This window comes from Oncorhynchus clarkii, chromosome 5 (genome assembly GCF_045791955.1).
Source record: "Oncorhynchus clarkii lewisi isolate Uvic-CL-2024 chromosome 5, UVic_Ocla_1.0, whole genome shotgun sequence".
Taxonomy (NCBI): Eukaryota; Metazoa; Chordata; class Actinopteri; order Salmoniformes; family Salmonidae; genus Oncorhynchus; species Oncorhynchus clarkii.
The window spans coordinates 59,826,434-59,838,574 of NC_092151.1; the positions used below are offsets into that span (position 1 = coordinate 59,826,434).

Sequence of the window (12,141 nt, forward strand, 5' to 3'; positions counted from 1 at the left end):
AAGGGGTATGGTGTCTGACACAGGCTATGGTGGCAATGTTATTTTGACAACTTTATCCCTATGGAGATGCACCCGTTAGAAGCTATGTGAGGGAAGTTGAGATAACTGCTCTAGACACCTATAGGCAGGAATGCAACCCTTTTTTGTTTTTACCCCAGAATATTCATGTACTGAGACTTCATTGTATATTCTGGGAAGGATTTTTAGAAAAGTTCATAGTGGGCATATCAAGGGAAAGAAGAACAACATTAATTTAGATAAACATTGAGACAAAAAGTAATTTTGCACAATATATGGTTCGTTATATAAGGTAGTGAGGCATTATCATTGCTGCAGTACCAGCTTCCACCTGCCAATGCAGTTGTAGAAGCCTTAAGCACAATCAGGGCCAAGCGGCTGGCGCAGCACCTCCACCATGCCTAGTGGCCTGGAGCTCCCCATTAATCCCACACTATCCTGGGAATAGTCCCCAGAGCACTTGCTCCTGACAAAGGGCCTGTTGCCACTGGTCAAGGAACACTGGAGCAACCAGCGTGGAGAGAGTGTGGCTACTGGGGACCAGTTTTGCGAGGAAGGAGGGGGCTCACCGCAGGGCTACTCACTGGGTTCCTGTAATGATCTGAGCAGAAGGAAGACACCCAGGGGAAGGCCAGGTGGCTGCCGTTCAGAGCCTGAAGCCGGGTGACTGCTGTTGGTGCTTTACTCAAAATGCCGCTTACAATATGCTGCCTAGTGAACAGGCTACACCTGAACAAGAAAGAAAATACAATAAATAATGACCTAACTGGCCCTAGACAGAATAGATTTTGACCCAACGCTTGCTTACAACTGCCTAGGCTTTGCTTACAGTGGAACTGGAGCCAGACAAGCTTGACACTACGGAGCCGGCGCAAAATATGGCTCGGAAACCTTACCTCAATCCAGGGATGAGAAATGCGTGGTACGTATCGTTCCATTATCCCAATTGTTACACCTAGAAGATTGAATGACTGCTACTCTGCATAATGAACAAACATTGTGTCAGTCAAATCTATGTGTTGGAATATAACACACTCATGTGTCTCAAACTTTTATATGGGCCAAAATACATTTCAGACATGTTATATTTATTATGTTTTTATTTAAATGAGTGAATCAAGATAAGAGGATCACGCTTCGTGTAGACTACAATTTTGTATTGATGAACTGTCCATGGTACTGAAAACTACATTCCCCACGTTGGAATCACAATTACAGGAAGTCACGTGGTTGAACAATATCGTTTCAAGGGCAATTTTTCCGAAGTGTTTACATTAGCTAACACGTGTAATTACTAGCTACAGTGTAATTTCTTAAATATAATATTATAGCAATTAGATATGGACGGATTTGGTTCCGATTTTTCATCAGGTGCTGGGTCCGGTAAAATGGATACCGGCACAATCATGGAGCAAGTAAAGGTACAGATTGCGGTGGCTAATGCGCAAGAGCTCTTGCAGGTAACGTTTAATTGTTTTGAGCTAGCAAGCTAGCTAGGTAGTAGAAAGATTGTAATTGTTTGTATCCAGGTATATAGCTAACTAATGCAAAAGCAACAGTTAGTTAGCTAGCTCAATAGACCATATCCAAACTGGGCATATCCAGCTAATGATTTTATTTGCATGGTCTTTAACTTGCTATCTTCTTAAACTCCTTGTCCGAGGTCGTTTAGCCTGAACTATGAGGTGAGAATGACTTTCTAGCTCACTGACATGAAGGTGGGTTAAACTTTTTTCATTTTTCTTTGTTCTAGAGAATGACAGACAAATGTTTCAAGAAATGCATAGGCAAACCTGGAGGCACGTTGGACAACTCTGAACAGGTAACTGTTATGCCAGTGTATTTTATTTGCAGATTGAATTGATGGTATATGAAGTGTAATTTCAAACCTCAGATAAGGTGCACATTTTAACATGCTAATGTTATGCTGTGGGACTGGGTAATGCTCACTGATATATTTGTCTGTTTATTGCAGAAATGCATCGCTATGTGCATGGATCGATATATGGATGCATGGAATACTGTGTCCCGTGCCTACAACTCCAGACTACAGAGGGAAAGAGCTCGTATATGAACATTGTCCTATTCTGCCAGCCACACCTTTTGCAAAGCCAAAACGTATGGCAGGGAAGGTGTTTGAGGCTGCAAGAGCTTATGTGGCATGATGACACACAAACTTCTGTGAGAACACCTAACGGACAGGTTTGGAGACTGTGAATGGCAGCAATAATGATAGTGGACATTTTCCTTTCACTAAAAGGATATTTTAACAAATGGATATCTTCTATTGTTTTTTATTATTATTATTAAAAGTGTCATGAATTAATAATGTTAAAAAGGAAATATTCTCTGCAATTATAATGTAAAACTCTAACTGTCCCCGAAAAGTTAAATGCCAGGTACCTATTCTTCAGTTGGCTACTGGCTGTGAGTGTGGGTGAAACCCCAGTTCCCTGATGGGATTAGGCAAGGCTTCTTTTACCACCTTGCTAAACCTGGTTTCTTCCCTGTGGAAGAAGTGAGGAACAATTTTTTTGGTTTTCATAACTGTGAACAAGGCACTCGGACCAGCTAAACAATCCTATATAATATGTGTCGAGAACAAAACAGTATTCAGTTGTTCCAGTTGTCACTATCTGCCCTAGTGGATCTGTTTAACAGGGTCTGCTGTGGTGCAGACTTTGTATTAAACCTGTTTTGAACCTGGCTGCTTTGTGTGCTTCGTTTGTTAGATTACTGGGAACAGCTCTCCTTCATTCATCCCTTTGATTTGTGTAAGGAAGTAAAAGATAAATGGCCTGTGAGTGCTTAAAGATAGGTGCCGCTGCTCAGAAGTGTGTTTGTGACTGACTGGAATTGCCTTTTTCACTTGTGAGTCGTAAATAAATAAATTCTGATCAAGCATTTGTGCCCTGTTTTATTTTTTAACTTTTTTAAATACTTATTCCTTGCATATTTCATATACATTCTCCAATGCTGGGGGAAACAGTGTAGTTGTCATATTTCTTGTAGTGCCTGAACTGCTTCCAGAAGTGTAGATCTAGCTACACTACATAAAGATGCTTTCATGCAAGGCTCAGTTCCTGAGCATCTGCTATAAAAATGTAGATTCTCCAACTTTTAGATGGTTGGCCCACAGAATTTACATTAAAAAGCTGGTTGGCCACATATGACAAATGACAGTAATGTAAATGTCAATAAATTAAAAAAATGAACCCACAGAAATCAAAATGCTTACACTGTATAGATATTTTCTCAAATACAATAAAATAAATACACAACTTCTACATGTTTATATGCATATTTTAGTAAAATGTCCACAGACCACCATTTTACTAGTCCAAAAGTTAATCTGGATCTCCTGATATCTCCAGGTAGTTTCATGATGATGATGGTGGAGTGCATACATCATCCTTGACGAGTAGCGCACAAGAAATACCAGTGGTGGCTGCAAAGTAGAAAACCCATTGTGTCCTCAAGTATTGTATGATGTCTCAATTCCGCCTCTTTTCCATAGCCTCAGAAGGGCAGATAGTTAGATATCCATTCCCTGATGGCAGTGACCCGCATGTAGACTCCTGGGAAACCAGTCCATCCACAGCCATGTCCCCACCCGGTCACCCCGGCAACAAACCACTGGCCAGAGAGTTCACAACGCGTGAGGGGGCCACCAGAATCTCCCGGAATCTCCCAAAATGTGCATTGGTCCTAGGAAGGTCGATAAAAGCATAAGAACAAAAAGAAGTCACCTGATTGTAAATATTTGTCACCATACAGACTGTAAATGTACATTTGGGAACAGTAGCTAGGTTTCCATCCAATTGACGCGTAAAAACAAAATCTGCATAAGGACGATGTGTGCATTTTCCCACCAGAGGTGTATTCCCATCAAACATACTTGTTGCAGATTTTTAAAAACTGTGTGATGACTGCACTTTTCTTGTTGTTGTTGCAGTTAAGTTATCATGTACCGGGAAAAAAAACAAGTTAAATGGGTTTCCATCACATTTTCAACTTATAGATGTTTTTGTTACAAAAACTGTTGCAATAAATGGCAAACTTGACCAATCTGGTTTTGGTGCATGCTCTCTAGACAACAGTTAGCTGATAAAGTGGACAGGGGGTTATGATGAGATAAGATCATTTTATTTAATAATTAGCAGCCAAGCACCACTCATCATGTCACCGGCATTCAAATAATAGCAACAACCATTTCAACAACCAACCATACAGCTTTCGCCGAACCATTTCAGTACAGTTTGTTATAGGAGAGGAGGCAGAGGTGCTGCTACCAGCTAGCTGTAAGAAGGGGCTTTAGGAATGGTCTCCGAGCCATCCTGTGGGCAGATGAGCACCAGAGGTCCCTCTGCACACTGCTAAGCCCAGTTGTCTCTGTCAGCTTGAATTGGTTATCTGAGACTGGTGAGGGAGAAGAAAAGTATGTCAGCCACTCTCTGGGAGGAAAATGTAAGTTCAACAGCATGCATTTCCCATAAACTGGTATTTTGTTAGTAGTCCTCGTCAGGGTGCTGAGGGATGTGTTTCATTAGTAAAAAAAATAACATCCCTCAGCACCCTGACAAGGACTATTGTCATAGGAGTTTGTATCCCTTACCACACATTCATTCAATTGTTCCATCCAACACCAGGTACAACAGATGATCGAAACCTTTCAGGACACCACTGGCTGTGAATATTGTTAGTGAATAAAATGTGTTTGCAATTGAGATGCATTGACTGTCAACATGAATGACCAGTCCTAGTTCAAAATAGCTGCTTAGTTGTTAGCTAGAAATTAGGCTACCTTCTCGTCCTCCCTGAAATGTCACTGACTGGTTTGTAAATATATTTTGACACGTCAAATATACTTTCTTTATCCTGCAGAGGAAATAAACAATGAATCAATGTGTCATGTGGGGATTGGAAAAATGCTAGCTCTCGTCCAGGGCGTTACGTACGGCTTGAGCCTTAACTTCACACGGGGCAGGGGGCAGCATTCGGAATTTTGGATGAAAAGCGTGCCCAAATTAAACTGCCTGCTACTCAGGCCCAGAAGCTAAGACATTTTTAGACAAAACTACACAAAATATATTCACGTCACCAAATAATTGATTAAAAAACACTGTTTTGCAATGAAGGTCAACAGTAGCCTCAACAGCACTCTGTAGGGTAGCACCATGGTAGCACAAGTCAGAGGACACAGTAATTATGACAACTTCCGGAGGACGTCCTCCAACCTATCAGCTCTTGCAGCATGAACTGACATGGTCCACCCAATCAAAGGATCAGAGAATGAATCTAGTATTGAAAGCATAAGCTATAGCTGGATAGCACTGCAGTGCATACAATGTGGTAGTAGTTGACTCAAAGAGAGAGAAAGACAAATTAATTTCTTCAAAAATTAATCACTTATTTTTTCACTTTCAGTTTCACTTAACTCGCAAATGCAGCTGGCTAGTTTAATTACTTGAACACCCAGCTCAAACAAAGGGATGCTATGTTAGCTAGCTAGCTATGACTATCCAACACAACATTGGAAATCTTCCAAGTTAAGGTAAGCTTTTGGTTTTATTAATTTATTGCCACCGGGACTATTCACTGTAACGTTCTGCACGATTGTAGTGGGTTTACTAACGTATTAGTTATATTATCTATGTTGACTAGGACGTTACATTAGCTAAAATGGGGACAACGATGTAGGCTGTGTGTAGCAGTTATGATCTGGTTCTGGCTTAGAAAGGTTTTTTCGCCTGGTCACATACAGCGGCTGTGTTGTTCATTGAAGTCCACAAACAAAGGGAAAAGTTGAGAGGAGGAGAATGCATAGAGACGAGAAGGAATACAACATCACTGCTATGAAAGTGAACTGTGTTCATGCCTGATCAAGGGTGTATTCATTCCTCCGATTCAGTTGAAAAACGATTCCTAAACGGAAGCAAACGAAACAGGGATAAAAATAATACCTGAATTTGTCCAATAAAAACTATTGTTTGCAACTGTTGGACTAATGATTACACCCTAGATAAGCTAGATGCAGGCAAGAGTTTACAAGGCGGTATTGAATGTGTCAATCTCTGTCATCTCAAGTGTTTCTCTCAACCTGTGTGCACATACGTTGTAACCTTACATTCATGGGCTAGGTTGTAGAAACCTCATGATGGGTATAGGGCAAATTGTAGCATCATGTTGTAGCCTAAACCTATCGACGTTACATTGAACAAGGGGAATGGAATCTGAATGACAGTCATCCAATATGCTGTAATAGAAATAAGGCCAAGCTCACGTGAAGAAGCGGTTGCTGGGAGCAGAGGGCTGGGAGGAGGTCAGCCCCATGGTGCAGGCTGTGGAGAGGGCTGCCACCGTCACTCAGGGTTTGTGTATTTATGTGGCTTGTGGACTGGATGATAATGGGGAGGTGTACAGCGGCATTCAGAGATACCTGGTGAAGGAGGACCAATGGGACCTGGTCAGGTAAGTGACCAGGTAGGTGAACTCAGAATTTGCACCAACAAACTTTTGTCTGGGACAGCTTCCTTATAAAATAGATTTTTATGTCCCGTAGGTATGACCTTCTCACAACAGAGCTCAATGGGGCCCTCTATCTCCTGATAGGCCAGACGCTAATGCTGGATGTGGAGACAGACGAATGGACAGTTCTAGAAGAAGAATGTCTGGCCAGAAAGTTATTTGGTGGATGCACCACAGTCAATGGCCAGATCTACCTGCTGAGCGAGCGAAAGATGAACAAAGCATTCCCCAACATGGTACTGATGGATCCTTATATCGACAACTGCATGGGAATAGACAATGCCATAACCTGTCCTGGGCCTCTCCGTGGCTGTGTCACCATGCGCTCGGTCACATGACACTGGTGAGCTGCCAGTAAACTAGTTTGAAGTTCACATCCTTCTCACCAACTCCCTCTCACCAATGTAAGATATATTTATATATTGAAATGGTTAAGCACCCTTCAGCTATTGATTTTTCTTTCGAATGAAAAGGTACAAACAAATGAATCAATAGTTCAATAAAAGTCATTTATTGATTGTGTTGAACTGGCCACAGAGTGAACAAACTTATGGGGTGTGTGCATTCATGATACGCAGAACAAAAAGACCAGTCATATGTTATTGACATGATGACCCTGGCATTTCTCTTGTTGCAATAGTTGAACGTTTAATAAAAGAAACATCCAATAATCATGATTAAAGTGAGCCATTGAGTGTATCAGCCCTTTTGGTGCTCTAGAAACAGACCACAGATAAAAATCCACAGACACTCAGTGTGAACGTGCCATACTGGAGACAATGGAACAGAGAGTGAGGCACACGGACCCTGGCAACAAAGGGTGTTCCTACCGTGGTCCATATGTGCTTTAGTCAACTCATCTGATCCTCATTGTCATTTGCCTGATACACATCTGGCACCAGGCTAGTTAGTGTATTTCAGTGTGAGACAGATAAGAGATGGTTGTGATCGACACATCTCTGGGCGAAAGAAAATGACAGGTAATTTCAAGCCCCCCCATCTTGCACAGTAGTATCATGCTTTCAGTGCAAGAACGATTTGTCACATTTCAAACTAGACATTTTTTAATTTTTTTTTGCAAAAGTGCATGTCAGTTATATGAATAGTAAATTTGTATTGATCCAGACATTATTCCATACGTATAGATTTAGACAGAATCTTAAAACATTGTTACATTTTGAGGGTACCCATCAGCATGGTTACATTACATGGCTCTCCTAAAGATGTAAGATCTTAAAGACATGCTCCGCTACTTTGACGACTAAAAAATAATTGTTCAAACCTCCTGCTTTGGGCTGGATGTGTCAATGTGTAGTTCACACATGCATAATGGATGAGCAGAATTACTGTCTTACCTCAATTTGCCATGAAATCCCTAGTGTGAAAACGACTGTTTTCTTGAAGCTGTGCTGCGCCCCATTTGAGTAACACCTAGAAAGAGGCCTGCTCAGCGTTATCCAATGAGTTTGCAGGGCAAGCCCAACGGCTCAGTGGACACAGCGGAGGCCCGAAAAATTGATGAAGACTCTAGCTATAGTCTGTTCACCGTTACCGTCCGTCAAACGGTTAGCGGAGCATCGGCTCCCAGACCAACAGTTTCCGAGACAGCTTCTAGCCATAAGACTGCTAAATAGCCATAAGACTGCTAAATAGTTCATTAAGGGTTACCCGGACTATCTCCACTGACTCTATGCACACTCACAAGACTATGCACTGAGTGTACAAAACATTAGGAACACCAGCTCTTTCCATGGCATAGACAGACCAGGTGAATCCAAGTGAAAGCTATTATCCCTTATTGATGTCAACTGTTAATTCCTCTTAAATCAGTGTAGATGAAGGGGAGGAGACAGGTTAAAGAAGGATGTTTAAGCCTTGAGGCAATTGAGACATGGATTGTGTGTGAGTGCCATTCAGAGGGTGAATGGGCAGACAAAATATTTAAGTGCCTTTGAACGGGGTATGGTAGTAGGTGTCAAGCGCACCGGTTTGAGTGTGTCAAGAACTGCAACGCTGCTGTGTTTTTCACGCTCAACAGTTTCCTATCTGTATCAAGAATTTGATTTGAGAGAGAGCGCAATGACATGCAACATTTAAAACTTGTTGTGTATTTTAGTTTTAAAAAGGCTTCTGAAGTTTGTAATTTCCACTTTGAAATTTCAGACTTGATTTTCACTTAAGAAAAATGTATCAACCCTTTCAAAAATGTCCATTAATATTATAATTATAATTATATAATTATAATCCACATAATACTTTACATTTCCTGTTGCTGCAGGATTATTTTCCTGCTGTAGCAAACTGGCTCAAATTAAGCTCCAACATCTGTACCTAGGCACTGGATGGCTGTCCAGATTCTCAATAAAAACCCTTTGAACAAGAGCAGCAAGTGAAGATTTTTCCCAATAGTTTGTAAAGATATACTAATACATAGAGCTACATAACAAGTGCTTGTGACAGAAAAAGTTTTAAAAAAAATAGCAGCCAAGGCACAAAATAACAAAGTTCAGTAGCACAGAGTAAAACACCTTGTGGAGAAACATGCTGCAAGATCTTCTCTGTTGTCACATTGATTATAGAAAAACACATAATACTTTTTCCCCAAGGCTTTACTTGTAAAATGTTTCATAAGGGAGCAGGAGTAGTTAGCCCAAGATACTGATCTAAGGTCTGTTTTGTGTTTGTCACCTGCAATCCTATGGCAACTTCTACTTGGGACCCTTTCCTAACAAATAGGCATGTTCTTCTTTTCTTCGCTAGAAGGCGCTATCACCATTCCAACAAGAGTAATATGACCAATTCAATCCTGTACAATTTGGAGCACTTTTGGGAAGTTTGTATTAGCTTCCACAGACAAAATTGTCTGATTAAAAACTATCAGCTACAAAGCTATATTATCTGCACATTTCAATCTAGAGGCTGTCATACTGTTGCCTATGAAATCCTTAATTTGAATAAAAAGCTAACTGTTCAATAAATACATGATTTTATCCAAAATCTATTATCTTACATGTGTTATTAGTGCCACAATGGTTGATATAACAAATAAGAATTCCATAGATTAATCTGGGTTTTGTAAAAATCCAGATTGCGCCATTTTTCATTAAAAATAAAATCCAGGGAGAAATTATCCAGGGAAGAATTGACACACTTGTTACAGTCACCACGCTCTGGATAACATGAAAACAGCCTAACCAGCTCTGCTAGGGCGAGTAAAATGGTCAGAGTGAAGTGTTTTCTCATTTGTGTCTGGAAGTAGCTAGCAAGCTAGCCAACGTTAGTTAGTTAGCTTGGGTGCTTGACTGCCGTTGAGGTCAGAACACTCGGATCAACCCTACTCCTCAGCCAGAGCATCCAGTGTGCGCTCTGAACACTCCGAGAGCGAAACGCTCTGAATTTACGAACTGACAATCTGACAACGCTCTGAATTTACGAACTGACAATCTCACAACGCTCTGAATTTACGAACTGACAACGCTCTGAATTTACGAACTGACAATCTGACAACGCTCTGAATTTACGTACGACCCAGAAGCACTCTGACACACTGGAGGCAATTTAAGAATGCACCCTTTGACTGTACCAGAGTTAATCCCCATTGCACTGCACACTGTTCTATCCCACCTGGACAAGAGAAATACCTATGTAAGAATGCTGTTAATCGACTACAGCTCAGCCTTCAACAATATATTGCCCTACAAGATCAACACTAAGCTCAGGGCCCTGGGTCTGAACCCATCCCACAACAGTGGTGGGCCTGATAACCAACAATGATGAGACAGCCTACAGGGTGGAGGTGAGGGCCCTGGCGGAGTGGTGGCAGGAAAATAACCTCTCCCTCAACGTCAACAAAACTAAGGAGCTGATCGTGGACTACAGGAGACAGAAGAGAGGGCACGGCCCCATCCACATCGACGGGGCGCAGTGGAGAGGGTCAAAAGCTTCAAATTCCTCGGCGTGCAGTTCACTGACAGCCTGAAATGGTCCCTTCACACAAACAGCTTCGTGGAGAAGGAGCAATAGCGCCTCTTCAACTTCAGGTGGCTGAAGAGATTTGTCTTGGCCCCAAAAGAACCTCGCAAACTTCTACAGATGCACCTTGAGAGCATCCTGGGCTCCTGAGTGGCGCAGTGGTGCAAGGCACTGCGTCGCAGTGCTAGAGGTGTCACTACAGAACCTGGTTCTATTCCAGGCTGTATCACAACCGGACGTGATTGTGAATCCCATAAGGCGTTACACAATTGGCCCAGCATCATCCGGGTTACGGTTTGGCCGGGGTAAACCATCATTGTAAATAATAATTTGTTCTTAACTTAACTGACTTGCCTAGTTAAATAAAGGTTAAATAAATGAACAAAATCTAAATCCTGTCAGGGTGTATCACTGCCTGGTACGGCATTGCACCTTCTGCAACCTCAGGGCTCTCCAGAGGGTGGTGCGGTTAGCCAGGAGCACCACCGGGAGCACACTGCCTGCCCTCCAGGACATATACAGCACCTGGTGTCACAAGAAGGCCTAAAAGATCATCAAGGACCTGAGCCACTGACTGTTCATCCAGCTACAATCTATAAGGTGATGACAGTACAGGTGCATCAAAGCTGGGACCGAGAGACTGAGAAACAGCTTCTATCTCCAGGCCATCAGACTGTTAAACAGTCACCACTAGCCGGCCTCCGGCCAGTACCCTGTCCTGAACCTTAATCACTGTTGCAGCCGGCTACCACTCGGTACTCTACCCTGCACCTTAAGAAACTTCTGCCCTATGTACAGAGTCATTGAACGCTGGTCACTTTAATAATGTTTACACACTGTTTCACCCACTTTATATACAGTATTCTACGCATGGCTCATAAATATAACTACTGCTGTACACACCTTTCTATTCATATACCTACTCATTCAAGGGTTTTCGTTATGTTTTACTATTTTCTACATTGTAGAATAATAGTGAAGACGTCAAAACTATGAAATAACACAAATGGAACCATGTAGTAACCAAAAGCAGTATTAAACAAATCAATATATATTTTAGATTTTAGATTCTTCAAAGTAGCCACCCTTTGCTTTGATGACAGCTTCTCACACTCTTGGCATTCTCTCAACCAGCTTCATGAGGTAGTCACCTGAACTGCCTTTCAATTAACAGGTGTGCCTTGTTAAAATTGTATTTGTGGAATTTCTTTCCTTCTTTAATGCGTTTAAGCCAATCAGTTGTGTTGTGACAAGATAGGACCGCCACAGGAATGGAAGACCCAGAGTTACCTCTGCTGCAGAGGATAAGTTCATTAGAGTTACCAGCCTCAGATTGAAGCCCAAATAAATGCTTCACAGAGTTCAAGTAACAGACACATCTCAACATCAACTGTTCAGAGGATGTGAATCAGGTATTCATGGTCGAATTGCTGCAAAGAAACCACTACTAAAGGACACCAATAAGAAGAAGAGATTTGCTTGGGCCAAGAAACACAAGCATTGAACATTAGACCAGTGGAAATCTGTCCTTTGGTCTGATGAGTCCAAATTTGCGATTTTTGGTTTAGGTGATGCAGAGTAGGTGAACGGATGATCTACCCATGTATGGTTCCCACCGTGAAG

The 12,141-nt window shown here is 41.8% G+C and overlaps 1 protein-coding gene across 1 annotated transcript; it reads left to right on the forward strand.

Annotated features, from left to right (window-relative positions):
* Window positions 1–1,243: 1,243 nt before the first annotated feature.
* Window positions 1,244–2,920, forward strand: LOC139410129 (mitochondrial import inner membrane translocase subunit Tim13). Its single transcript, XM_071155575.1, has 3 exons — window positions 1,244–1,478; window positions 1,772–1,840; window positions 1,994–2,920. Exons 1-3 carry the CDS (start codon window positions 1,359–1,361, stop codon window positions 2,090–2,092), a joined length of 288 nt encoding a protein of 95 aa, XP_071011676.1. The 5' UTR covers window positions 1,244–1,358; the 3' UTR covers window positions 2,093–2,920.
* The last annotated feature ends 9,221 nt before the right edge of the window (window positions 2,921–12,141 follow it).

Bases quoted from the DNA above. Each gene is read 5' to 3' on its own strand.
- LOC139410129 (XM_071155575.1), top strand. From the start codon at position 1,359: ATGGACGGATTTGGTTCCGATTTTTCATCAGGTGCTGGGTCCGGTAAA. The intron at 1,479-1,771 runs GTAACGTTTAAT...TCTTTGTTCTAG, and splicing joins ATGCGCAAGAGCTCTTGCAG to AGAATGACAGACAAATGTTT. The intron at 1,841-1,993 runs GTAACTGTTATG...TGTTTATTGCAG, and splicing joins CGTTGGACAACTCTGAACAG to AAATGCATCGCTATGTGCAT.